General features: G+C 33.9%; 1 protein-coding gene across 7 annotated transcripts in view; it reads right to left on the bottom strand.

Annotated features, from left to right (window-relative positions):
• Positions 1 to 25,898, bottom strand: part of ARID4B (AT-rich interaction domain 4B) — a 148,716-nt gene that overhangs the window by 33,972 nt on the left and 88,846 nt on the right. For 3 of the 7 annotated variants that reach the window (XR_011496252.1, XM_014846555.3, XM_014846556.3), the window contains exons 9-17: positions 23,097 to 23,176; positions 21,725 to 21,801; positions 20,306 to 20,460; positions 17,400 to 17,472; positions 15,630 to 15,724; positions 14,617 to 14,714; positions 13,611 to 13,854; positions 13,119 to 13,291; positions 8,048 to 8,299 (exon numbers count right to left, since the gene is read on the bottom strand). Coding sequence is in view for 6 of the 7 variants with exons in the window: in XM_014846555.3 (XP_014702041.2) it covers positions 8,048 to 8,299; positions 13,119 to 13,291; positions 13,611 to 13,854; positions 14,617 to 14,714; positions 15,630 to 15,724; positions 17,400 to 17,472; positions 20,306 to 20,460; positions 21,725 to 21,801; positions 23,097 to 23,176 (1,247 nt within the window). In the remaining variant the exon portion in view is untranslated. The remainder of the gene's footprint in view (positions 1 to 8,047; positions 8,300 to 13,118; positions 13,292 to 13,610; positions 13,855 to 14,616; positions 14,715 to 15,629; positions 15,725 to 17,399; positions 17,473 to 20,305; positions 20,461 to 21,724; positions 21,802 to 23,096; positions 23,177 to 25,898) is intronic. The other 4 variants (XM_070492328.1, XM_070492339.1, XM_070492344.1 and 1 more) reach the window with 2 other exon arrangements.

The following is a 25,898-nucleotide window of genomic DNA, read 5'->3' as shown; positions in this document are numbered from 1 at the left end:
AAGTTGAGGGGATCAGTATTTGTGCACATTTAGAGAAATATACTGATGTACCTGCTAATCGACAAAACTACCAAATGGAACAGATCCAGGTTTCTATTTTACACTAAATGTACCTGATAATCTAAAAAAACCACTGAATGAAACAGGCCCAGTTTAGTTAACACTCTACGTTGCATACACAAAGAAAGAAAGCCCATCTGAGTGCAAAACTACCTGAGTTATTAATCTTTTTTCACAAAGGAAATAAAAGGAAATGTTTCTTTTCACTTGCACTGAAAAATTAGTCAACTCAAAAATCACTGTTTTTAAGTGAAAATTATTTTTATGTTCACCTTATTCACTGCTTTTAAGCTCTGTTTTAAATTTCTTTACATGTACGACTGTCTGATACAAAATTTTTGCATGCTGCAAAAGAATTTTTCACATGAACAGTAGCATACAGCCCTTTGAGTGCCACAGTTACTTTTTAATTTTAATATGCTTTATACCATAAACATGACTGAATAGGTTAGGAGACTGTGACAAAAGGGTCTGTGAAGGTGAGAGTTTGGAGAAGACAATAGGGAGGTATCAAGAAAAGAAGAATGACATTCAGGAGAAGGTGCATGCAAGGGACTAGGAAGGCTTGGTGAAAAAGACAGGGGCAGTATTTCCTTTCTCCTCCTTAAAACAAATTTGTAGATATTTACTTGGAAACCATTGTCAAATGGTCTTTATTTACAGTTCTTTAACTTTCACACTACAGAAATAAAGCAGATAATTTCCTAGAGTACCTTGCTTTCCTTTCTATTAATTCCAGAATAATTATTTCAAAGCATATGAGTTGAACAACTCCGTAATCTTTTATCAATATTCCTAAATCCAGTGGCATATACAATGAAAGTATGGCAGGGACCAGATTACATGGAAGGAAAGGAAAAAAAAGGAGAATGTAGAACATCCAAGAGAAGGAAGGAATAGAGAAATTAAGCTGGAAAGCTACATAAAAATTTTTAAAGGGAAAAAAGAGGACATAGAGTAGAAGGAAAATCACAGGATATGCGCATTTCCAATCAGATTCATTCCAGTCTCTTACTCTCAACTCTATTTTGGCTGCTAATTAGGAGATGGGCTCTGTATATGACCCAAAAAGGTCCTAAGAAAGAAGTGACTACCATAATCATATATAAAAATTAACTCAAAATGGATAAAAAACAAATATTAGAGCTAAAACTATAAAATTCTTAGAAGAAAACATGGGGGAAATTTTCATAACACTAGATTTGGCGATGTTTTCTATGATACAACACGAAAAGCACAGGCAATAAAGTGAAAATAGATAAACTGGACTTCATCAAAATTAAACACTTTTGTACATCAAAAGACACTATCAAGAGAGTGCAAAGATAATTCTGTGGGTTCACAGAATGGTAAAAAATATCTACAAATCATATATCTGTTACAGGATTAACATACAGAAGATATGAAGAACTCCTACAACAACAAAAAAACAACTGATTCAAAAATGGGCAAAGGGCTTGAATAGACATTTCCCCAAAGAAGATACACAAATGGCCAATAAGTACATAAAAATGCTCAACATCACTAGTTATTAAAGAAATGCAAATCAAAACCACAACAAAATACCCACTAGGTTAGCTATAACAAACATTTTTTAAAAATGGAAAATAATGAGTGTTAATGAAGACATGGAGAAATTGGAACCCTAATACATTGTTGGTAAGAAGTAAAATGGTGCAGCCTCTGTGGAAAACAGTTTCACAGTTCCTCAGAAAAGTTAAACAGTTACCACGTATAAAAGAATCAAGAATCTCCAGTGAGAGAGCCAGGCTGGTTCTGTCCCAATCCCCCATTTGACTCTATATTCCATGGGTATTACTTTTATAAACCAGGCCCTTTTATTTGGATTTTAACTTCTGCTCTATTTCCATTTTGTTGTTCGGAGGTAAAATTTAGTTCAATATTCACTTACCAGTTACCAATTGCCAGGGATATACTGTTCTGGATGTGGCGAAGGATATTAATGGAATGAATATGGAATTGCGATTTTTTTTTCATGTTTTAAAATTAAACACTTTCATAATGTGAAATAATGTGGTCATGATGTAGAAAGCTTAAACAATGACAAAAACAATTTACCCACAGTCCTAGGTGGAAGTTATATTCTAGGGGTCAAATTCCTTTGGCTCCAAAAAATAATTTAGAAAAATTCAGTATCAGAAAAGTGACTCAAATTAGACTGAGAAAATACGAATAGAACGTAAAAGAAGTTAAAATGTGTTATCAGAAGGATAAAAGAAGGGAACAATTAGAAGGGAGAAAACACACAAACATGAAGTACGAGACAAAAAATAGGATAACTGAAGGATGGTTTCTTCATTTTGAGAAAGGGAGAAAAGGAAAGCAAATAAGAGAAACACTTGCAGCTGCAGCAGCTGGAACCGAAGTGAAAAGTATCATGAAAGGAGCAATCAATTGGGTCAAGTTCCACCAATAAGACAAGTAACAAGAGGTCAAGAAATAAGGATGGAATTCAGGTAGGTGGGGTCACTGGTGACAATTTTGGAAGCATGGTGGGGGAAAAAGCCTTACTGGAGTGGGTTTATACAAAAACAACAGGAGAAAAACTGGAATACAAGTGTAGATAACTCAATTACTTTTGCTGGATGGAAATGGAGCAAAGAAATGGTACAGTAGGAGAAAGCAGAGGAAAGCTCAAGTGAATTTTCTTTGAGATGGGAGAAATAGTGCAGGTCCATATGTGGATGGGAATGATTAGGCGAGAAACCGACAATAAAGAGAAAAAAGGGGAGAATTTCTGGGCCCATGTCTCTGACTTAGGCAAGAAGGTACAGCAATTAGAAGACTGGCTTTAGATAATAGCATGCATGTTTACCTATGGCTAAAAATAAGAAGGCAGACAAACTGGCAACAGATGCAGGTAAGAAGGTAGAAGTAGTGGAAGTCTGTAGAAATTCTCATTTCAATTCTTCAATGAGGTAAGAAGCAAGGTCACCAGATGAAAGTGAGGATGGGGAAGAAATGCTGGGGATTTGAGAAGATAAGAAACAGTATGAAAAAAAGAAAAAAATTTCTGTAACTATGGATGGTGATGGATGTTAACTAGACTTACTGTGGTGATCATTTTGAAATATATACAAGTATCAAATCATTATATTGTACACCTGAAACTAACATATTGTATGTCAAGTATACCTCAATAAAAAAAATTAGTAATAAAATAAACACTCCCTTAAAAAAAAAGAAAACAGTATGAAACAGTCTTCTAACAAAGTAGGAGAGTGAACAGGAGGAGGACATATAGTACCCACTTGAGGTTCACAGTCACAAATTTAAAATAACAACAGGCGGTGTGGTTCTCCAGCCAAAATGAGCTGCACAGGTCTTAGATTTAATTAGGATTCTTGTGGTATTGTTAGGAGAGTACTACAAAGCAACAAAGAGCAGCAAAGAGCGTGGAAGTCAAAAGAAATGATTATAACAAGTGATCGAAGAATGTAAGCAACATAAGGAGAGGCTTGCAGGCATCAGAGGAGATAGGTGCTAGGACTAATGGGTTGTAAATCCTGGTGGGGTAACTCCTTTGCCTGGAAAATAAATTCCTAAATAGGGACCATTTCTTTGTATCTAAAGTGCCAACCACAGTATTTGGCACATAGATGTTAAACTTATGTTTGCCAAATAAAGGAATAATGTCTGATAAAAAGCAGCTGAATGTTCGCATTTGTCTGAGAAAGCTTTTTACTAGTCCTCTCCCCAATTCCCTCCAAGGATGACCCAATTTGCTTACAAAAATAAGACATTTTTAAAATAAAATTCACTTTTATTTCAAATAATACATTTAAGTATAATTTATCTATTTTGTTTTCTATAACTTGTAATATGGAATAGAACTGTTGTTACTTAAGAGTTTTACAGCTGAAATGTTACAGTGTCTCTTTTGTCTTTCTCTTTTACTTAAGGGTAATCCTTTTACACAGTTGGTGATCCTCAATATAAAAAACAGTAATATCCTTATCAAATTACCAACTCCTTGATTATGGAAAGCCAAACTGGAAATGAATGGAGAAAAATAAATCAGTATCAATACACAATAAAATACTGATGTATTTTAAATCCCATGTGAAGTAATCTAAATAGTTCCAATACACTTGTTGTATTAATAAACAAGAAAAGCCATTATTGGACAAGGAGAAATCCAACACATTTAACAAAGTTTATGGCAGGTGAATTTCAACATGTAACTTTATTTTTAAAAAATCAATCCCACATTAAGGCATGACTTAGAAACTTGAGAATGAAAAGGAGCAATAACTAATGATACTAAAATCTTCTATAAAATATTAATATCACCAAGAGAAATTAAAACAAATATAACAGAGAGCCTACTATTAAAAACTACTTATACGTTTTTAAAATGTATGGAGATATATTTTTTAAAAGAAAAAAGTACACACTAAGATAGTGACCTTATCTTTCTACTTATATGTATTTTTCCAGTTTTCTAGATTGAATGCTATTTTTAGAAGAGTTAAAAAAATTTATAAAAAAGCAATGGCTTATTCAAAGTGACCTAGTAATCTCTATATTGTTGTACAATAGTTTTACATATGGTCACCATATCTGAAAAATTCTATAGCAATATACCATTTATAAGCCATTATGTCTTTCAGGATCCTCAGTTCTGGCTATTTCCAGTAAATTTGATGTAAGCATGTAAAAATATCCCTTTTTTCCCCATCGTAATAGTAAAAACAAATTGGCCCAAACACTATCCTTTGTGTAACAAAAATTAACATTTTTAAGTTGTGAAGTAGGGTTATAAATGAAATTTATATTAACGTAAGGTTTATACAGCACTTTAGAAAAAAGGAAAAAAGTAAAAATTACAAGAAAAACAGTATTTTTTTAACTAAGATATTCTTATTTTAAGAAAAATCTGTTCGCTGGAAAATGATGTTTCGGATCAAACAAAACTCAAATAAATAGCTCCATACAAAATTTCCTAAATTGCTATTGCAATGAGTGACTGCCACTGAATATAAAACTATTTTCATGAACCTCCATGCATAAATCTTCACTACTAATTTCACCTCTCTTAAGTGTAAATTCAGAGATGAAGCTGAAGATCCCCAAAATAACAGGAAAATAATTGTAGAGCCGATGAGGATTTGTTGCAGTCCTCATTAGATTAGCTTCAGATATGAAGGAACAGTAAAAGTCATAATTATTGCTTATTCATCAATTAGACTGGTTATTACTGAAGAGAGAAATATGAATACTGTTAGGTTGACTATAAGAATATTAACTGCTTAATCTATTGAAGCACAGTTGTTTTCTCTATGATGCTGTAGTGTGTAGAGATCCACCCTAAAGGTCTTCATCAAGATGGTAAGTTTTCTTCTTCTGAAAGTTCACACCATACAAATACTTGAGTTGTCAGGAGTAGATGGCATCCTTCTCAGTAACACAAGCATGTCCTGTTGTACTAGGTCTCATTTTCCTTCCTCTATTATTAAAAACTTAAATGCCTCAATTTAAAATCTTTCCTTACCTTACTAAATCCTCTCACCAATTTCAAAGCTAAAATACTGGACATTCTTTCTACGCTCCAAAATCCAAGTGCTCCTAGGATAGGATTATTCTTTCCCTTAGTCAATCTCAAGACAAAAAGTTGTATCTTTTTTTTTGGTGAGCAAGATTGGCCCTAAGCTAACATCTGTGCCAATCTTCCTCTATTTTTTGTATACGAGATGCCATGTGTACTTGCACACCCAGGATCCAAACCCGCGAACCCTGGGCCACCAAAGCAGAGTGCACGAACTTAACCACTACGCAACCAGTCTGCCTCCAGAAAGTTGTATCTTAATTGCAGAATTTTATGAATGTCTCAATTCTTACACCTACTAAGCCTCTTCTGTTTAATGTGACAATTAATAGAGAATAATTAAGCCTTGATTACAGTGAAAGTTGGAGAACACCTAAATACCAACCATTTGTCACAGAATTTAAAGCATTATTATGAAGGCCACTAGAAAAACTGCCTTGTTACATAAACTAGCAAAATAACTGGGAGAGAAGAAGTGAAAGGAGAGGTAAAAGATGATGCAGCTCTTATCTATCTTGTGGGCATTACTTGTAATTATTAATTTTTGCTGATTCAATTTTTTCCTTCCTTTTTTTGAGGAAGACTAGCCCTGAGCTAACATCCGCCACCAATCCTCTTTTTTCTCTTTTCTTTTTTGTTTGCTGAGGAAGATTGGCCCTGAGCTAACATCCGTGCCCATCTTCCTCTACTTTATATGTGGGACAACTGCCACTGCAAGGCTTGATAAGCAGTGCGTAGGTCCGAGCCAGGGATCAGAATCTGCGAACCCCAGGCTGCCAAAGCAGCACACACGCACTTAACCACTACACCACCAGGCCAGCCCCTCCTTCCTGTTTTTAAACTAACATACTCAATATTTACATTTACATCCTAGGCAAAAGTGGAACTTCCTCTATATTTATATTTAATAAGATCATTTAGTAAGATCAAAATGATTAAATATCAAAGACTGGGCAAAATATTCTTACAGTAGCTATATCTGAGATTTCAAGTATCTTCCTTTGAACAAGATGATTAATAGCCAGCCCTTCAAGTGAGGAAAATCATGTGGCAAGAGGTAGCATAAAAACCAACAGCCAAAAGGATAAATTACACATGATGTTAAAAGTGATATCTGGAAAAGCTTATGTTTCAGGACAACACTGATGATAGGTATTCTTGAAATTCAATATTTTGTTAGTCTTGCTCATTAGAAATAATAAAAAATAAGTCCTAAACAATAACTCCTGAATATTTCCTTATGACTTGAGTTGCTATTTTCCCAACCTTCAGAATGGATCAGAATTGTACTTTTCTCTAAATAAGAAAGGTAATCAGATTAGACATGCTTCTAGAGCATCCTATTCCTGCAAAAGGACAACACAAAATGTACTTTTAAGAAACAGAGAGTATATTCTTTTTTAAGAAACAGAGAATTTGAGATGATGTTTTCTTAATAACTTCCCAAACCACAGAATACAATTTAAATATAAAGCACGAGAACTGTATTCCTCCTTGAAGACACTAGGCACATCATCGCCACTTCAAACTTTCATAGTTAACTTTTGAAGGGCTACAACTCTATCATAGACTATTATTTCAAACATAATTATCAAACACTCCAAAATAAATTAAGTTTTTCTTAAAAGATGTCTAAATGATCAGATTCCAAAATTGGCTTGCCAATTTTGGATAAAATTCAAACACAAAATTTCTTTGGATAAACCAAAAGAAACTTGTGTAAGAAAAAGACAAGTTATTGAACACAATCTAAAACCAAACCTCAGTCTTGCCTTTCACTTCCCTAGGTTAGTAGCAGTCAGAAAGTGCACTCTATTTTAGTCAAGCAGACTTGCTTACATTTCAACTATATTGTTTCAAACATATAAATTTCTGAGGTTTCTGAAAAAGGCTGTAATGCAAGAGGTGTTAATGAGGAGATGAGGCCTTCCTGAAATAGCTAAAGCTTCTTAAGAAATCAGTTTTAAAACCCCTGCCTTCTAAAGGAAAAAAATGTGATGACTTAAGCAGATTACAAAGAAGAGGCTTCTGTGGCAAGGTAGTTGAAAATGTAAGAGAGCAAGAAGCCTGATAATTGTGTGTAGACATCAAGAAGCTCAAATCTTTTTTATCTTTTCAAGAGATTTTTCTATCCTTTCACCAATAATGTTGCCTCTATCAATCTACATTTATAACATAAAAATCAATTATGTAGACTTCAGTTTTCTAGACACTAAGGATATCTTCTAAATATTGAAAACAGTAAGTAGGAAGTCACTAAGCGAGGCATTTACATGCTAAAAACTACATATTTTTTATATGGTACTATCATCTCAATTAGAAAACTACTAAGTCTGTAATTCGTTAATCAAATTTTAAAATAGAAAATGATTTTATAAGTGTTTTTAGGTAGTAATCACTAGCTAAAACTCAAGTTACCTCACATTCCATCCGCAGTAATGCACCAAGTAAAGGACCTCTCCACCTTCGACATCAGAATCTTTAATACTAGCTTCATACATTTTTTGATTTTTCCCTCGTCCATACCGCACTTGGACTTTCATGCCTGGTGGATAGCATTCAAATTCCTCTTCCTCATTGTTGTCATCATCATCTTCATCCTCTTCCTCCTCCTCCTCCTCCTCTTCTGCTTCTTCATCATCTTCATCTTCTTCTTTATTCATTTCATCTCTTGAAAGGTTTAAAAAATCGCAGTTAATAAAAGATACTTCATAAGCTTTTCAGTTGCAAACCACATAAACTGATAAAAATCGTGGCTGTGAGTGTTCCGGGTACAGCAGGTTCCATGTGTACAAAATTCTCTGAGTTTCAATTTAGTATTAAAAACTAAAACTGTATAAGATGACCATGGTTACAGAAAAATGCATTTAGAGAAAATGAAGCTTGAAAAACAAATGCATTAAAGAAAATTTCCAACAGCCAGAAGAATAGAAGTTGTGCTGAAGAGCGAGAAACTAGCAAGTCTGACTGTAATAATTTTCTCATGTTTTATTATAAAAGTGTGTTAGGGGCCAGCCCCATGGCCAAGTGGTTAAGTTCGTGCACTCTGCTTCGGTGGCCCAGGGTTCGCCAGTTTGGATCCTGGGCATGGACCTACCTACACACTGCTCATCAAGCCGTGCTGTGGCGGCATCCCACATAGAAGAACCAGAATGACTTACAACTAGGATATACAACTGTGTACTGGGCTTTGGGGAAGGAAAAAAAAGGAAGAGTGGCAATAGATGTTAGCTCAGGGCCAATCTTCCTCACTCGAAAAAAAAAAAAGAAAAGGAAGAAAAGCATACTTTAAAAATAAATAAACAAAAGTGTTTTACATCTCGGTTGACAAAAACAAAAGTCATTACATCTCATAGCCATTCTCTGACTAAAAGTTATTTTTCATTCAAATATTTCTAGCCTTCAGATGTTTGAAACAAAAATTTTTACTAGCCAATGGGGCTAGTCTTAACAACTTTAAAAGGTGCTCCAACCAAATTTTCAAATTTTGTACTAACTGAAGTATTACTTTGCCTTTCACAGGAATATTCTAGTAACTTCACATGAATATCACATCAAGTTTTTTCTTTCTATTCGTCTAAATTTCACCACAATTTCTGCTCTCTTTACTGCACATTTACTGAAATACTTCTACCAATTCTCTCAACTTTGAAGCTCCACACAAATAGGTATATGAGGCCAATTCCAAATAATATGAAATTAAAAGTCAAACCATTCTAGAAGTAGCATCGCAACTATCCTGATCATCTCAATATTCATGTACTTTCTAAAAGTGGGCATTTTCACATTCATATTAGCCACAAATCTGTATTAAACAAGTTAGAGAAAATCTTGTTATAGTCTTTCCAAGCATTAAATTTATAAAAAAAAAAAACTTCAATATGAAATTCTCGACTTTACTTAAGTTTTTATCTGCTCTGCTATGTCTATACTTATTACAAGTTTTCTCTCAAAAAGAATCCATCACTTCACAGCTGACTAATGAATAAATATTATAAAACAGAACCACAAGACAGCTAAGTAATCAGGCTTTAAAAGTTAACGGATATAGGGCTGGCCCGGTGACGTAGTGGTTAAGTTCACGCACTCCACTTCAGCAGCCCGGGGTTCATGGTCTGCTCATCAAGCCATGCTGTGGTGGCATCGCACATACAAAACAGAGGAAGGCTGGCACAGATGTTAGCTTCGGGGCAATCTTGCTCAAGCAAAACGAGGAAGATTGGCAACAGATGATAGCTCAGGGCCAAACTTCCTCTCACACACACAAAAAATTCATTTCCAATGAAATTATATTAAAAAATGTTAATAGATATAATATTTATATAAAACTTCCTCCACTGATAATTTAAGTTTTATATTCTTGTAAGCAACCTTTTTAGCAATAACCAACTTCATCTATCATTCCTAACTAAGCAATTTTATAGGCAACAGAAATAATTTATAAATAGTGATACAAGCAGCACTATAAGGCTTTCTTATTCTCCTACCTCTTCACGCTACATGGTGAGGCAGGAGGGATGAAGGGAAGCCTAACAGACGTGTGAAATTAAGAGTGAGTTCACAAAAGTACTAAATGGGTCAATTTTCTCTGAAATACATCACAAAGTCAACAAAGATTCTCAAGAATTATTCCTAAGGACTCATTTCCAATCAAATAAAGTAAGTACTTAAAAATTAAAACCTGAATAAAATCAGCTGCAATCTGAGATAAAAAATATAAACTCTATTATTGAAAATACATTAACATTTCTATAATGAAGAAATAATTATTATTAAGGCTAACATATCTAAGAAATTCTCAGAAAGGGTGTTATGGATTATAAACTATTACCAACAATTTTAAATAAATTTTTTACATACATATAAAATATATATATATATGATATACATGTATAAAACTAAAATAGCTAAGACATTTTTGTGAAAGACTACTACTTGGTTAAATCATAAGATTATATCCCTGCATATCAGGGAGAAAAGGAAGTGTATTCTGGCGGCCACAACAAAAGAAGATATTTATTATGCACCAAAAAGATTTATCATGCACCCCAGAATCATCGTATAAGAAAGAAGAGAATAAAAAGTCTAAAAATTTTTAAATGAGAACAAATTCTAAACTGATCTTATATTCCGTAATTCACAACTGGTAAATGCCAATGTAGCAAGCACAATCCTACTTTAAGTGGTAGCCAGAGCAATCTTTTATTTAATCTGGAATAAAAACCTAATACTGTGTATTAATAAAAGAAAGCAGGGGCTGGCCCCATGGCCGAGTGGTTAAGTTCGAGTGCACCGCTTCAGTGGCCCAGGGTTTTGCTGGTTTGGATCCTGCACACGGACATGGCACTGCTCATCAGGCCATGCTGAGGTAGCATCCCATATGCCACAACTAGAAGCACCCACAACTAAAATACACAAGAGCAGAAGAAGGAACAGAAGAAAACAAATTAATAAATTTAAAAATAAAAAATAAAAAAAATAAAACAAAGCAATTAAAAATTTGCACTTAATATCAACCTCAGACACAAACCAAATGAAGGTCACTTAAATAAAATACTGAAGTATATAGAAGCAAACAACACAATTACTGGCTATTGGCCAAAGAAGATACTCTCCTCTCCTCTCTAAGAATTCAGTGGCAAAATCAGAGGTAAAGGTCTAAACCAGATAGAATATAGAATGCCAAGAAGGATAGCCTTTGAAAGTTTAAAATGCAACCAGCATATGGGTTTAAAAAATTAAGTTGAGGTTTTCACACACACACATACACGCTTTGTTAGTTATCTTTTAGAGAACTACATTTTGGGAAACCAAGCCTATCAGCAAGGACTTTTGATCTGAATTCACAAAGAAATATCAAATTTTCCCAGTCTGATGTAATACTCCTTACAATGGAACAAATTAAAAAACAAAAAGTTAAACTTTATTGTTACTTCCTATGGGCCAGGCACCGAACCAGGCATTTGACAGAAGTTATTTCATCTCCCATACCTGGACGACCAAGGAAGGACACTGAAAACTCTTGGCAGTAGCTAATTACTTAGAGAAACTTATACACTAGAAAAATATGTATATATTAACTTTTTATAATTGTAAAATTTTCTATTGCACTTATCTAATAAAATTCAGAAATCAATTTTGGACATTCCCAGTACATAATGCTTCTAAAGAACATCTACCAAATTAGGGCAGTCACACCAAGAAAATTTCAGTTTGTGGTATAATATATTTATGAATATCTGTAGCAAATAAAAAAGCCATATAGTCAAGGAATTAAAGAAATTAAAACCTAAAAAACAGTTTCTACTGTAAACTGAACTATCAACTTGAAACGTTAAGATAATTATTAGTAACAAAGAGAAAATATAGGCTTATCATAGTGCCTTCCACACAACAGATGCTCCAGAAATATCTGCAGATTTAAAACTCAGATTTTTAGGCAAAAAGCTAAATCCTTATTAAGTTTAATAGTTCAAACAGACTCCAGCAAGGAGTACTTCAAATATACATTTACACACACACAAATATAACCAAATATAATGAACCAACATTTATACTATATTCGTTTAAACCCAGGTTTTTTTCCTTCATGTTTATCTGCGTGCTGAGGCCAAAATTTCAGCAGTACACTAAAATGATCAAGAGATTTTAGGCAAAAAACTGAATACTTACTAAGTTTCTTAATAGTTGAAATAATCCCCAATAGCAGTAAGGAGTACTTGAAATATCCATTTGTACACACAGATATATAACAAAGCACAAAACCAAACACCTTTTACTATATTCATCTAAGCATGTGTTTTTTCTCCTTTCTGTTTGCGTGCTCTGGCCAAATTTCAGAAAAATGCTAAAATGAACAAAAAAATTTGGTTGTACTTACTTAATGGACCACTAACAATGGAGACGTTTAGGTGTGTTAAACCTCAGAAATAAGATTAGATGCCAAAGGTCACCTATAAAATCCAGGGGTCCACTGGCAGTGCACAAATTACATTGCTAAATAATTGGTCATTCCAAACTGACCAAAACAAGTAAATGCTACTGTCACATAAAACACATTAACAATTTTGGCCTTTTAAAAACTAAATAATTAACATGTTTCCATTCTTATTTGTTGCTTAAGAGATGAATAGAAGTCTCAAAATCTACAGCCAACATACCATCTACAAAACATTGGAGAAAGCCATCTTGCCAAATTTGTGTTATCTGGTTATTCAGCAGAGCTTTCATGCAGTAAGAAGTGCTTTTCTCTAGGTCAAAATTTTATAAATTTCCATGATGAGAGCAAGCAGAATAGATCAAAAATATCTTTTGCTACAAATTTGCACTAGTAGGGTCTCTGAAGGAGGCAAATGTTATTTATGTGATAAATGCAAATCATTCATTCTATATTTTGTCAATCAACTTTAGATTCATACACACACACCAAGAGCAAATTACAAGAATCCACTCAGCCAAAATGCATCTTAACCAAAAACAAATTTCTTACCCAGATTTTGCTTTTTCTTCTTCAGCTTCTACCTTTATGCTGAGGGATTCATCTACCCCAGTTGTCTCATCTTTATCTTCCAGATTTTCATTTTCTTCTGTTCTTTTCACGTTAACTTCTTTTTCCTGATCAGACTGTGTAGGTATAGATTCTAACAAATTCTTTTTACTTCCCTAGAAAAAGATCAGAGGAACTAAACCAACAAAAGTAAAAACTGTCAACCTAATTCTATGATCTAAATGTCAGCAAAAGGAAGTACCAACCAATACCAATACCAAGAAAGTTATTAGTTATTTTAAGAAACTCTTGTCATTCCTAAAGCACTAGGCAAAAACACCTAACAGCTATTTAAATATAAAAATAGCACTTAATGAAGAAAACAAACAAAAAATAAAGTACAAAATTATACAATAAATTAACCATGGAAACTTTACAGAGGATGTAGAAAATGTACCAAAGAAAGCAAAGGACCATTAACTGTATCTGATTTACCAGAGAGGGTTTAATAATTTCCTTTCTTTCAATATCATCTTCAGTAGGCTTTTCTTCTTTTGGTATTATATTCTCTTCCTCTTCAATCTTTACTTCTTTAATCTCTGATTCATTTTCTTCCTTAACTTTTATTTCCTTTACATTTTCACACTCCTTACACGGCTTGTTAACAACTTTCTCTGGCAATGCCATCTGAAATTCAATATTGGCCGACCTACAGTACTCCTCAAAACCATATAAGTATCTGGAAACATGAAGAGAAAATACATCTAGAAAAACATTTCGAAATATTACTATAGAGTTGTGGTTTTTTAAATGTGTTCATTTCTTCTGTTTAAGTTCTCAGATATGAGCCATATTAAGATTCTAATTTATTCCAGTTCAGTTCTTCCCAATCTTTTTAACCCAAATAGAAACATTTTTCAAAGAAAAAAAACTACTAAAATAAAACTATCCTAAAAGTGGACAGTCATAATCTTTAATATAGTAATTGTAACAATAGCAGGTAGCAGAAGCACTAGTAAGAGCTTCTATTCGTTGAGCACTTCTTATATACCAGGCATTGGGCCTCTTACTACATGTAAAATCTCATTTAATCATCAGAGTAAGCTTTTGAGGCAAGTAGTATTATCCCATTTTACATGAGGAATGGGAAACTAAACGAGGAAACTAAAGCGAGGAGAACAAATAAATGGTCCAAGGGCAAAAACAGCCAATAACTGAAAGAACCAGGATTCAAACCTGGGTTTACTTGACTTTAAAACTTTGACACATTAACCTCCACATAGCACTTTCCAAATTTACGTGGCAACAAAAACTTTCTTCACAGAATATCTCGTAGATCTAGTATTCATAAAATACACTCTAGAAAATGCTATTATGGAGTGATTAGTAAAAATTTCTCATTTCTTCTTAGAAGAAATAATTAGCCTCAGTTATACGATAAATTCCATCCTGCTTTCAAGGTAAAATATTGAATACAGCTGTATCAAGCACATTGACTTACTTTTTATAAGCACATTTAACATTGTAGCCTGCAGCTGAATTTAAGACAGGGATTCCAAGATCTTGGTAGACTTGTTTCCAAACAGCTCCACTTTCAATCTAACGGACAAAGTGAAATGAAAACTCCCAAATTAAAAGGTGGGAATATAATACAATTTTGATAAATACAGTATATATAAATATATTTATTGGTTCTAATATCAAAGGAATAAAAAATATCAATCTTGATAAATTCTAAATAAAAAATTTGGTTTACAACAATATTTTAAAGTAAGTTTTAGTACTCCAACTAATCTCAGAGAATTATAAATGTTGAAATATTAGGCCATTTGACTTTTAAATAAACCCTGCTACAGTAAATAAGAAAATATCCAGGTTCCTAAATCAAAATTTGTAGTGAAGAGACAGAGATAAAAATTTTGAAATGATGTATTATGTCCCATAGAACTTGCAAGCTAATAAATCAAAGCAGTTCTATGGATCTTAGTAAAGCATTTTATTCTACGAAATACTTTTTCTTTTTTGCCAAATAGGCTTAACTGGATGAGCACCATATATCATGGTAACCCTAAGATAATGTCTTCAGTTCAATAAAGATTTTTTGCATTTTTTTAATATATATACACACATACACACACACACACACATATATAATGTTACATATGTATCAGACACAGTGGAAAAGATTAAGAATATAAAGAATATTAAGACAGATCCCTGCTCTCAAGGACCTTACAACCCAGAAAGAATTTCCACTGATACAGTTGTGACATAACTCAGATAGCCACAGAGGTTTTCAGAAAGTTTGACAAAATTAACAATAAATCAGAAAGCTCATTTTTAAAAATCTTTAAATAATTTTAAATTTGGTCTAAGGAAGCTAGCTCTGTTTCTAACTTGTACTTTTCATTTTCTTTTCCTTCTATTCTTAGATTTTTATTAACAATTTTAGATAATTTTTAGATAATAAAACATGTACGAAAAACATGTTTCACTTCTGATTGTAATACTTACATTATCAAATCCCCCAAGTTTGTGTACAAGTCTGAACAACTTGAACAGATTCAAATTCCGATATCCAAGTACAGGCCGTTTGTTAATAGGTGTGCCTATTAAAGAAAAGACAAAATATATTAGAATCACACTATGTTTTTTTATTTAAAATTTCAAAAGATTCAAATATTACCACTGAATTTATATAGTGCAAAGTATATATATATGGGGGAAAAAATCCCTTGTCGACCAAAATATGATGTCTACTATTTAAGACCATTTCATTTTTAAATATTTTTCTCATATCAAACTTTTGAAACCTTATGTGATTCCATTCCACTTGCATTCCCCTTATGAGCAAAAGAATAAATACCAAATAAAGCAAAATAAAATACCAACAAAACAAAGTTTTTAAAAAATATCAGGGAAATGAAAGTTTGGTAGAACTGAAGAAAGGGTTGAGATAACTGATGAGCAACTGCTTCACAATGAGAGTTATTTTTATGATACTTTCTTTGTATTTTACTAATTTACTACTACTCTAAACTATGGTTCTAGAGTGAAGCTATAGTTCTGTTTCATTCTAACATGGGAAAATGTAGGACAAGGACACTAAAGTATCAAACTGTTAGAAAGCGGGAGAGGAAATAAACAGGATAGAGAAACACAACATATGGCCCTTTCCATAAGATATGAGTGACATGATAGTATTTTATCACTAATATTTCTAATATTAGATTTTATTCATGTTCTTCACTTTCTAATTTATCTTATACAAAAGTTTAAGAAATAGCCTACCTTCTTAGGTCAAGCCTCCATTCACACAAAGAAATGACACAGGAATCAAGAATATTTTATATTAAAGAATAAAAAGACACCTACATTGTAGTAGCCATAACATTTATGAGAGGAAAAGAAGACAAACAGAGCCAGCTTCTCCTCATCAGCAATACAAATGAGGATTTAAAAAACATTAATTATCTGAGTACAGTGGCATTTTCAAATATTCTTCATTCATTTTGCTTTTCTCCTCAAGCTGGAAAGCTTTCTGCCTCTCCCTGTTCCCTTTCTAGTACCTTCTCAGGAAAAGGGAAACTACACTCTGAACAGCAGCTAAGCAAGAGAGTAACAAGGCCATAGTGACTGGAGGACTAGGTCACCAGTGTAAATGAAAGGTTGCACCCATTCTTTTTTCTCTCAATCCTTGCATTTCTTTAATAGCATTAGACAGATTCAATAAGCTAAGCCAAGGCTCACCTTGAGACTTTGTCACTTTTCTCTATTTCTGGTTCTCTACAGATGGTTTAATTCTCTTCTTAGTTCTATGTGGCTGGGTCATAAGAAGACTGACAGCCCACCTTAGAATGTGGGGTGTGTGTGTGTCTCTCTCTAACTCCTACACAAACACACACACATCCTACTATATCAAACAGTGATTTTGGAGAAGAAGGCTTTTACTGGAGGCAAATAAAATGGTACTATGATTCCCATTCTGCTACTGTTCTCTACTATAAGAGTTCTTTGGGGTCTCATGGATGGGTAGCAGGATAGGCAGAACAAAATACAGTCATTTATGAGTCCACGGCCATGATATCCACCAAAATACTATCAAACTCCTCATTCCACTTACTATGTGACAGACACAATGCTAGGTGCTGGTGACACTGGCAATCAAAAAGATAGCCATGATTATACCAGCGACATGAAGCTTAATGAAGAGAATTCTTATTTTTAAAATATTATCTGTCTGATACCTACAGCATTAATGCTGAATAAAAGAAAAACACTCACCTCTGTCTTCCATAAATTTGTACAACTGCTGAAGAAAGTTCTCCCTTTCTTCTGGAAATGGTTCTATTTCTTCCTATTTTAGTCACAGAAGAATAGAATATTATTTTCCTCAGTTAAGCAGTTTAATAATACAAGCGTATTTCCTACCAACAGCAAAGACTAATACTACATTAACATATTTCAAAGGCTTTTTACCAAGTAAAAATTATTTAATACTAAGATGTTCAAAACCAGAAAGGTCTAGACAGTTTATGCTTTACAGAAGAATATGTCCTAAAAGGTAACTCAATAGTGACAATTCCAAACATAAATTTTCATGTAAAAAATGAGTCTAGCAAGATGGTTCATGAACTTTCTACCATATCAGAGATCTATTCTTTAAATCAGGGTCACAGGCTCAAGAAGACCTACTCTCACTTGTATTAAATTGGGTCAGGGTTTAAGACCAAAACTGACTCTATGATTGCTCCTCAAGGAATTATTCATGTGTGGGTCCCATTAGCTGTAACTATAAGTATCCTTCGTTATATTCAGCCCCACTGGATAGTACTTCAAGCTTATAAAATCAGTAAAGTGGGGAACAAACTTGATCTACAATACCTGAAGATTCAGACTTAGGGAAATCTTCAAGTAATAAAATAGTTCCCAGATTTATCAATTACAAGGGAGGGACCAGCTTCTTGCTGCTGTGGCCAGGGGCTGTGGCAGTAGGGAGCTGGTCCTGAAGCAACCTGCAAGGAGCAGGGGAGTAGGTGAGACTGAGGAACTCATCAATTCAGTGACTATCATCCATTCGACAAACATTTAGTAGCACCAGTAAGTGTAGGCACTAAGCTAGGTGCTGAATCAAATAAAATAAAAGAATAAGTGATGGGGCCAGCCACTACACAACATAATTAGGAGTAACTGCAGGGAAAGTGATTCAAAATATACATCTAGGCTTTACAGTTACTCTGGCTGAAACAAATGTACTTCTAACAGTAAAAGTTAGGAGTGTACTTTTCAACTGATAGTCTAAATAATCTAAATTTATCATTTTAATTTTAAAAATTATGTGCCTAATGATGTTAAGTGAGATTTGCCCCTTTATTTTAAAAGCTAGCAGAGCAAAGGAAGACAAGGTAAAAACAAAAAACCAAAATCCATGTTGATAAACCATTAGGCTGGGTTTTCATAAGGTAGTCAGATAAAAGTCTAAGGAAATCTATTCTCTACATATCATCTTAAATATCTCCATGGTACAATATTTGCTTTCCATAAACTGCCAAATGTACTACTATTGCAAAAATTTTTAAGTGAAGTTTGTATTTAACCTAAGAAAATGTTTAAACTGGAAACCAGATTTGCTTTTATAAAATATTTATAAGACAAATCTAAGCAACAAAAGTTTTGGTAACATGCTACACACTATGACAGACACTACTTGAGTGTGAGTACAACTAAGACAGGGTCCCTACCCTTGGGAGCTTACAGGTTAGCAGGGAAGGAAACAGACAATAAATTACATACATATGTACGTGTATATACATATATATATAAATGACAAAAATATGTACAAGGAACAGTAGCAGTTTAAACTAGCAAATGGAGTGCTTAACTTTCTTGAAGTGAGGGAGGTGATGGTTCAGATGTTTCCTTTTATAGAGGCGACATGTAGTAGGGTTTGAAAACTGAACAAGAGTGTGCCAGGCTGACTGGGGGCGGGAAGAGATGGGCACTTAAGGCAGAGGTACTGGTATATGCAAAGGTGAGTAGAAGCAAGGTATACAATTTGATACTGCTACAGCATAAAACTCAAAGTGCAAGGGTCTACCAAGAAAAGTGATGAAAAAAAAGGTAGGGGCTGGACTATAAAAAGCAGGTTCTAATAAGTGAAGCTTGACTTTTAGAGCGATAAGAAGCCACTGAGGAGGTTTTAAGCAAGGGATTAATTACTCATTTCAGCATTTTCAAGAGAGCAGTAGGGGAGAAGACTGAAACTTTTACACTACACATTGTCACTATAGACCACTGTGGTATAAAACATAAACTCCAAAACAATCCTATTTCATTAATAGTTGTTTATTACAGTTAAATGACAGAACTTCATGACTTACCTGAAATATTACATATTGACATTAACTTATCTTAATTTCCTGAAAACATTAAACACAATTCACTTCATGGTCAAATATAGTAGCCTTCACTATCTGTACCATTCACACAATAACTTTTATGAAGTCATTCAACAAACCACGAACGAGTACAGTGGTGCAATGTCACCAGTAATTTCATGGACATCTTTTCTTGGTACATGTCACTGCTAGACCTAAAAGTATCAGCTAAATAATACCTAAAACTTCAGCTCCTTGATCCATGTAAATTCACAGATGTCTTATTTATGACCTAATTAGAACTATCTACCCATCTGTCTTAGATGAAATCATTTAAGATTCTCTGAATCAAAGAGATATTAATCTTTACTTTTTTTGCTGATTATTCTTTTAATACTAGATGAAAGATATATTTTATATTTTTCTAGGTGTGCCAATAAAGTATGCATATATGAACACTGTATGACGTGACAGCTGTCTCCACAATGGTGAAAAGCATGTGAAAGTAGAGTTTTTCTATATTAGGTGGGTATTTCCTTAATGATCTGATAAACTAAAAGCACAGAAAGATAAACATTTCTGAGGCTACTGGGATAACTACATTTGATATTTTTAATTTCAGAACACCATTTTTCTATCTTAAGGTAAGCAAGCAAACTACTTGATTATGATAAATATCAAAAATACATTTTTATTATGAAATATTTCTAATACTAAAAATATTTAAGTGATTAATGACTTTACACCAAATCCTAAACCACAAAGGAAACCCAACTGTTATTTTTAACTTTAAAAGGCATCAACTGTTTTTACCTCTTCTTCACTGCTGTTATCCTCCTTTTCTTTTTCATCCTCCTCCTCCTCCTCTTCTTCCTCTGCTTCACTGCTAGAACTATCTTCTTTCAATTCAGTCTTCCAATTAGCAGGAATAGTTCTACTTTTGTGAAATTCAAGTGCCTGATCAAAGGCTAGAAAGAGACCATAAACTACATGAACTAGAGAAATTAAGATGACTGATTTGTCTAAAACTATTAAACAAGATAAAGAAATAAAAACTACTGTGCTAATACAGCTGACATTTACAAAGCGTTTGCTCTGTGCCAGGCACTGTGCTAACTGCTTTTTTGTGCAACTAATTTAATCCTAACAGTCCTACACATTAAGCACCCATTTTATAGATGGCAAAACTGCTACCATCGGAAGGAGACTTAGACTCAAGCAAATACAAGAGAAAAGAGCAGTTTCTTCTTCTAAACAAAAATTAGGGCGCGGCCCGGTGGCGCAGCAGTTAAGTGCGCACATTCCGCTCCGGTGGCCCAGGGTTCACTGGTTCATATCCCAGGTGCAGACATGGCACCACTCATCCAGCCGTGCTGTGGCAGGCGTCCCACATATAAAGTAGAGGAAGAGGGAAACAGATGTTAGTTCAGGGCCAGTCTTCCTCAGCAAAGAGGAGGACTGGCGGATGTTAGCTCAGGGCTGAGATTCCTCAAAAAAAACCCCCAAAATTAAGCATGTTTAGTAAAAAGAACTTTAAGATTGGTAAATATTTAAATGATTATCCAACAAATGACTATTAAATAATATTATATACCAGGCACAGAGCCATTGTAATGAATATACAATACCTGAAAATATTCTATAAATATGTTCTCTACGTTTCTAGTTAAACCTGAATTAAAATTATATTAACAATTAGCTTAAGCTAAATTAACTATGCACAGTTATTCTTGTTTTACAATACACAGAAATAAATTCTAAACCATAAATTCTTGAGGATTTTTAACCAATCTACACAATATATTATTGGATTTGATGAACATGGGCGAAGAGAAAATAAACAGTCAATTACATTGCCAAAAATCAAGTAAGAAATGCAATTACAGATATTCCTCAATAAAATATAACTACTGTTATATTATGAGACATGCCAAATCAAAATTACTTTGATTCCTGTTTCTATTATCCTTAGGAACTAATATAGGCAAAAGCCAGACAATAGTAATAGCTCATCATATAGTTCCTTCCCACCTTTAGATTATTGTCTGATAACAAGCTTAAAAAAAATAAAAAGAAAACTTATGATAACAGAAGGTACATGGCTTACAACAGGATAAGTCATACAGAACCAAATATGAGAAATATTTTTTAAAGAGTAAAAGAAAATTTAATCTTCAAAAATACTTCATCAGTTTTTAAATGACCTATAATTTATCCCAAGATTACCCTTACCTTGTTTTAACACAGCATCAGGCTTTGGTGCAGTGTCACTAGTAATTTCATGGACATCTTTTCTTGGTACTGAAGTACTATATTATTTTTTTAATTTTAAAGAAAAAAGGTCACAAAAATAGAACAGAGATTAAGAGTCTAATTACACATCACGCAACGATACCAAAAAGATGGGAATACTGACATTTATAATAAAAGTGATCATACAGAGGTGCAAGACCCAAATAAAATGCTAGGCAGGATGTTACAATATGTAATCATCTACAGAAGGATCCCACATTAACAGATGTTTTATAAACAACAAGGTATTCTCAAATATCAAAGAGTCCCTGGCTAAATGCAATACTGGAAATACAAAAAATAAAAATAAATAAAAATATTTGGACAGCAGAATGCATCAATCCAATAAAAAAGTAAAATAAGAATTTGCCATTATCTTGAGATAATCATAAGATATTACTAAACTTAAGATTGGAAGAAAATGTACTAGTTTATAATATAAATGTTCTTTTAATATTTTTCTTAAACTGGATTCTAAGCTCATAAGCAAACTTCTAATACACAATTTAAGGTCTTTCATGGAACTCCCCCAACCATAAGGAGGGGTAAGATGCAAGCAACTGGGGCAAGATCTATCACATACGTCACATATATTTCCTATTTTACATTAATAAATTATCATTCAACTTTTCTGCATTTGGTTTGTGTCAAATGATCCACAAAAGCCCATCATCAAACTAGTATTCAATTTCAGTGGTCAAATTTTTCTGATTATCTCAATCAATTTTGTTAAAGTGGGTTTCCTAGACTGTTTTTAAAAATCACTTTTCAGGACTTGAAAATTCAAGCATCAATCTTAAAATGTGACAATCTTTTTAAGGTATATAAAGACAAAGTATAAAAAAGTTCTACATGAAAAATTGGTGTCTTAACACTTACCATGCATTTCTAGTAACCCATTTTAATCCTGAGACTACTGCAGAAGTTGAATGTTATACAACAGGTATCACTACAACCATCAGACATAATTAAAAATATTAGAAAGTCCTAATTAGACATTCAAAAACAATAAATATGTGAATCAAGCATTAGATATGCTAGATATATCAAACTTGCCTCAACAAATCACCAGCTATTATATAGGCAAATATTGACAAATTAGTACTGACAGTCTAGTTTAGAAAAGACCAAATGAACAAGGAAAGATATATTCTAAGACTACTACACTTAATGATAATATGAAAAACTATCATACTTTGAAACATTTTGTATGATGAAAAGTAAAAGGTCCCTGGAAATATAACTAATTTATCATTTACCATCCTAATTTGGAAAAACAGTATATTTTTCATACCAGGTTAATTATACTTACAATTTGCCATCTTTGAAAGATCGGACAAGAATATTGTCTTTTTTCACAGCAATTTCATCACTACAATCAGGACAAACCACCTTCAAAAAAAGTGTCAAATTATTATAACTAAAAGCAAATTTATAGTTACATAAATATCAACTATTAAATCCTTTTAAAAAGTAGTTTCAGCTTACTGTTTAAAAACTAATTTTAGTTTGCAGGTAAACAGGTACCCACACATGGGAACACACACAAGTAATTTTAAATTTATATCCCATTTCCTTCTAGCTCTCTTGATTATTCATGTTGTTTTTTGGCACAAGCATGGCGTTGAAAGCAGAAACATGGCTATGACGAGACTGAAACTTTGGACGAAGTTCTGGTAACAAACAGAAAGCTAGAATGAAATGAACAGGGAGCAGGATTGGAAAAAGAGGTAGAGCTAGACCCTTAACAGAGGGTGTGGATCAGGGCCAAGAGAAGACCAAAGAGGACCAAAATGGGAACAGGGATCAGAGCCTTAAGCAGAACAATCTCTATCTTAAAAAACAAGAGTCAGGGGGCCGGCCCGGTGGTGTAGTGATTAAGTTCGCATGCTCTGCTTTGGCAGCCCAGGGTTTGTGGGTTCAGATCCCAGAAGTGGACCTACACATGCTCACCAAGGCATGCTGTGGTGGCATCCCACATACCAAATAGAGGAAGACTGGCACAGATGTTAGTTAGCTCAGGGCTAATCTTCCTCAAGCAAAAAGAGGAAGATTGGCAACAGATGTTAGTTCAGGGCCAATCTTCCTCACCAAAAAAAAAAAAAGAGAGAGAGAGAAAGAGCGAGACAAAGTTCTATTTATTATTTACATTTAAATATATACCTTAACACATACTAAAATGTCTTCGTAATACTAATCTACTCTAAAAAGTAAACATTTTAAAGTGAGTACCTTCCTGGAGTCTGTCTAAGATTTATTAGTAACATTAAAAAATGTATTTGCAGTCACCTCAGTTATTATTTAAAGTGAAGATAAAGCATGCCTTCACAAAGGCAGTGCTAAAGCAAGACACCTATGAATTATTACTATTTTAATTCCAAGACAGTCCACTATGTATACTAAAAATAAGTTAATAGTATAGTTATATTTTTAAATGAACAATGGGTTAAGTAAGTATGACAGGTTTGTTATAAAGACTGTCTCATTAGCTCTGAAAAATGACACGATGGTACATAAAGGCAGGTACTGTCACCACAGGTTAGAGAGGACCTAGAAACAGGCTAGTTCTAATTCAGTCTTTAAAAAGTTAGTGAACGTTTTCCATAAATTGCACTATTTTCTTGTAGCAGTGAGTAAATGTTGATGGCATTCTGAAATAATTCACTGATGAAAGTCTTTCACACGTATTAGCATCTCAGAAAACTTTGTCATTTCAAAAAAGACGAAGTAAATACTTAACATTTGCTCATCCATTCATCTACTCACTCTACAAATATTAACAACCACATTGAGATATATACAAGATGTTGGAGAACACAGAGGCCAAGACAGTCACTGTTCCTTTCCACGTGGCACTTGCATTCCAGTTGGGAAGACAATGCTAAACAAGTTAAGTGCACGTTTATTTAATTGCTATTGTGTTAAGTCCTTATCTATGTGGTCAGGGACTGCTTTCTTGAGGACACATTTAAGCTCAGCTTTGAAGACTGAGTAGGAATTGACTTGACAAAGGATGTATGTGTGTGCACATGTGTAGCACAGGTATGCACTGCAGGCAGAGGAAACGAATTATGGGAAGGGCCTGAAAAAGCAAGCAGTGGAACCCACTCTAGGAAGCAAAAGCAGATCAGTGTGGCTAACTTTCTGCCTGGGCTAAATAAGAGAGATAAGCAGAGTTCAGATTTTCCAATCTTGTAGGCCATGTTAATTCTTTAGATAAAATTTAAAATCTTTAAGGGAAGAGTCTGAAGCAGGATAATGTCATAATAGATTTATTTGCCTTTTAAAAAATTACGTGGGGGGCCAGCCCAGCAGCATAGTGGTTACGTTCGTGCACTCTGCTTCAGCAGTCCAGGGTTCGTGGGTTTGGATCCTGGGCATGGACCTACACACCACTCATCAAGCCATGCTGTGGCAGCATCCCACATACAAAATACAGAAAGTGTGACACAGATGTTAGCTCAGCGACAATCTTCCTCAAGCAAAAAGAGGAAGATTGGCAACAGATGTTAGCTCAGGGCTAATCTTCTTCACCAAAAAATAAGCAAATAAAAATAAAAAATTACTTGGGCTGCTCTGAAAAAAAAATGGATCAGAGACGGGCAAGAGTTGAAAGAGACTAAACTACTGCGATCATCCAGGTGAGAGACGTTGAGTTGGATGTAAAGTGGTGGCAACAGAAAATTAAAAGAATGAGAAATATCAGAGATAATTAGGGAACTGGAGAGATCAGAGAAAAAAGGGATCCTTAGGTTTCTGTCTCACGTAAATGGTGTCATTCACTGTGAGAGAAAACAATGGAGAAGGTCCAAGTTTGAGCATGAGGAAGGAGAGAATAAATTTAGTTTTAGCTTATAAGTTTTGAAGTGGCTAAAGGTCATCCAAACGGAGATACTAAATAGACAGATACCCAGCTTTGCAGCTCAGAGTAGAGATCTGAACTCTAAGGTACAAACTTGGGAGTCAACAGCTTAAAAATCAGGAGTCTAAAACTGTGAGCCAAATCCACTCATTTTTTTTCCTCGTGTACTTAGGGTTTTGAAAACTACATATATGATCGCTCTGGCCGTTGCCAATGGTAGCACACAAGTAGATTCATTCTCCATTCTACCAC

Source organism: Equus asinus, chromosome 2 (genome assembly GCF_041296235.1).
Source record: "Equus asinus isolate D_3611 breed Donkey chromosome 2, EquAss-T2T_v2, whole genome shotgun sequence".
NCBI classification, from domain to species: Eukaryota; Metazoa; Chordata; class Mammalia; order Perissodactyla; family Equidae; genus Equus; species Equus asinus.
This window is presented reverse-complemented; position numbering and strand designations above follow the sequence as displayed.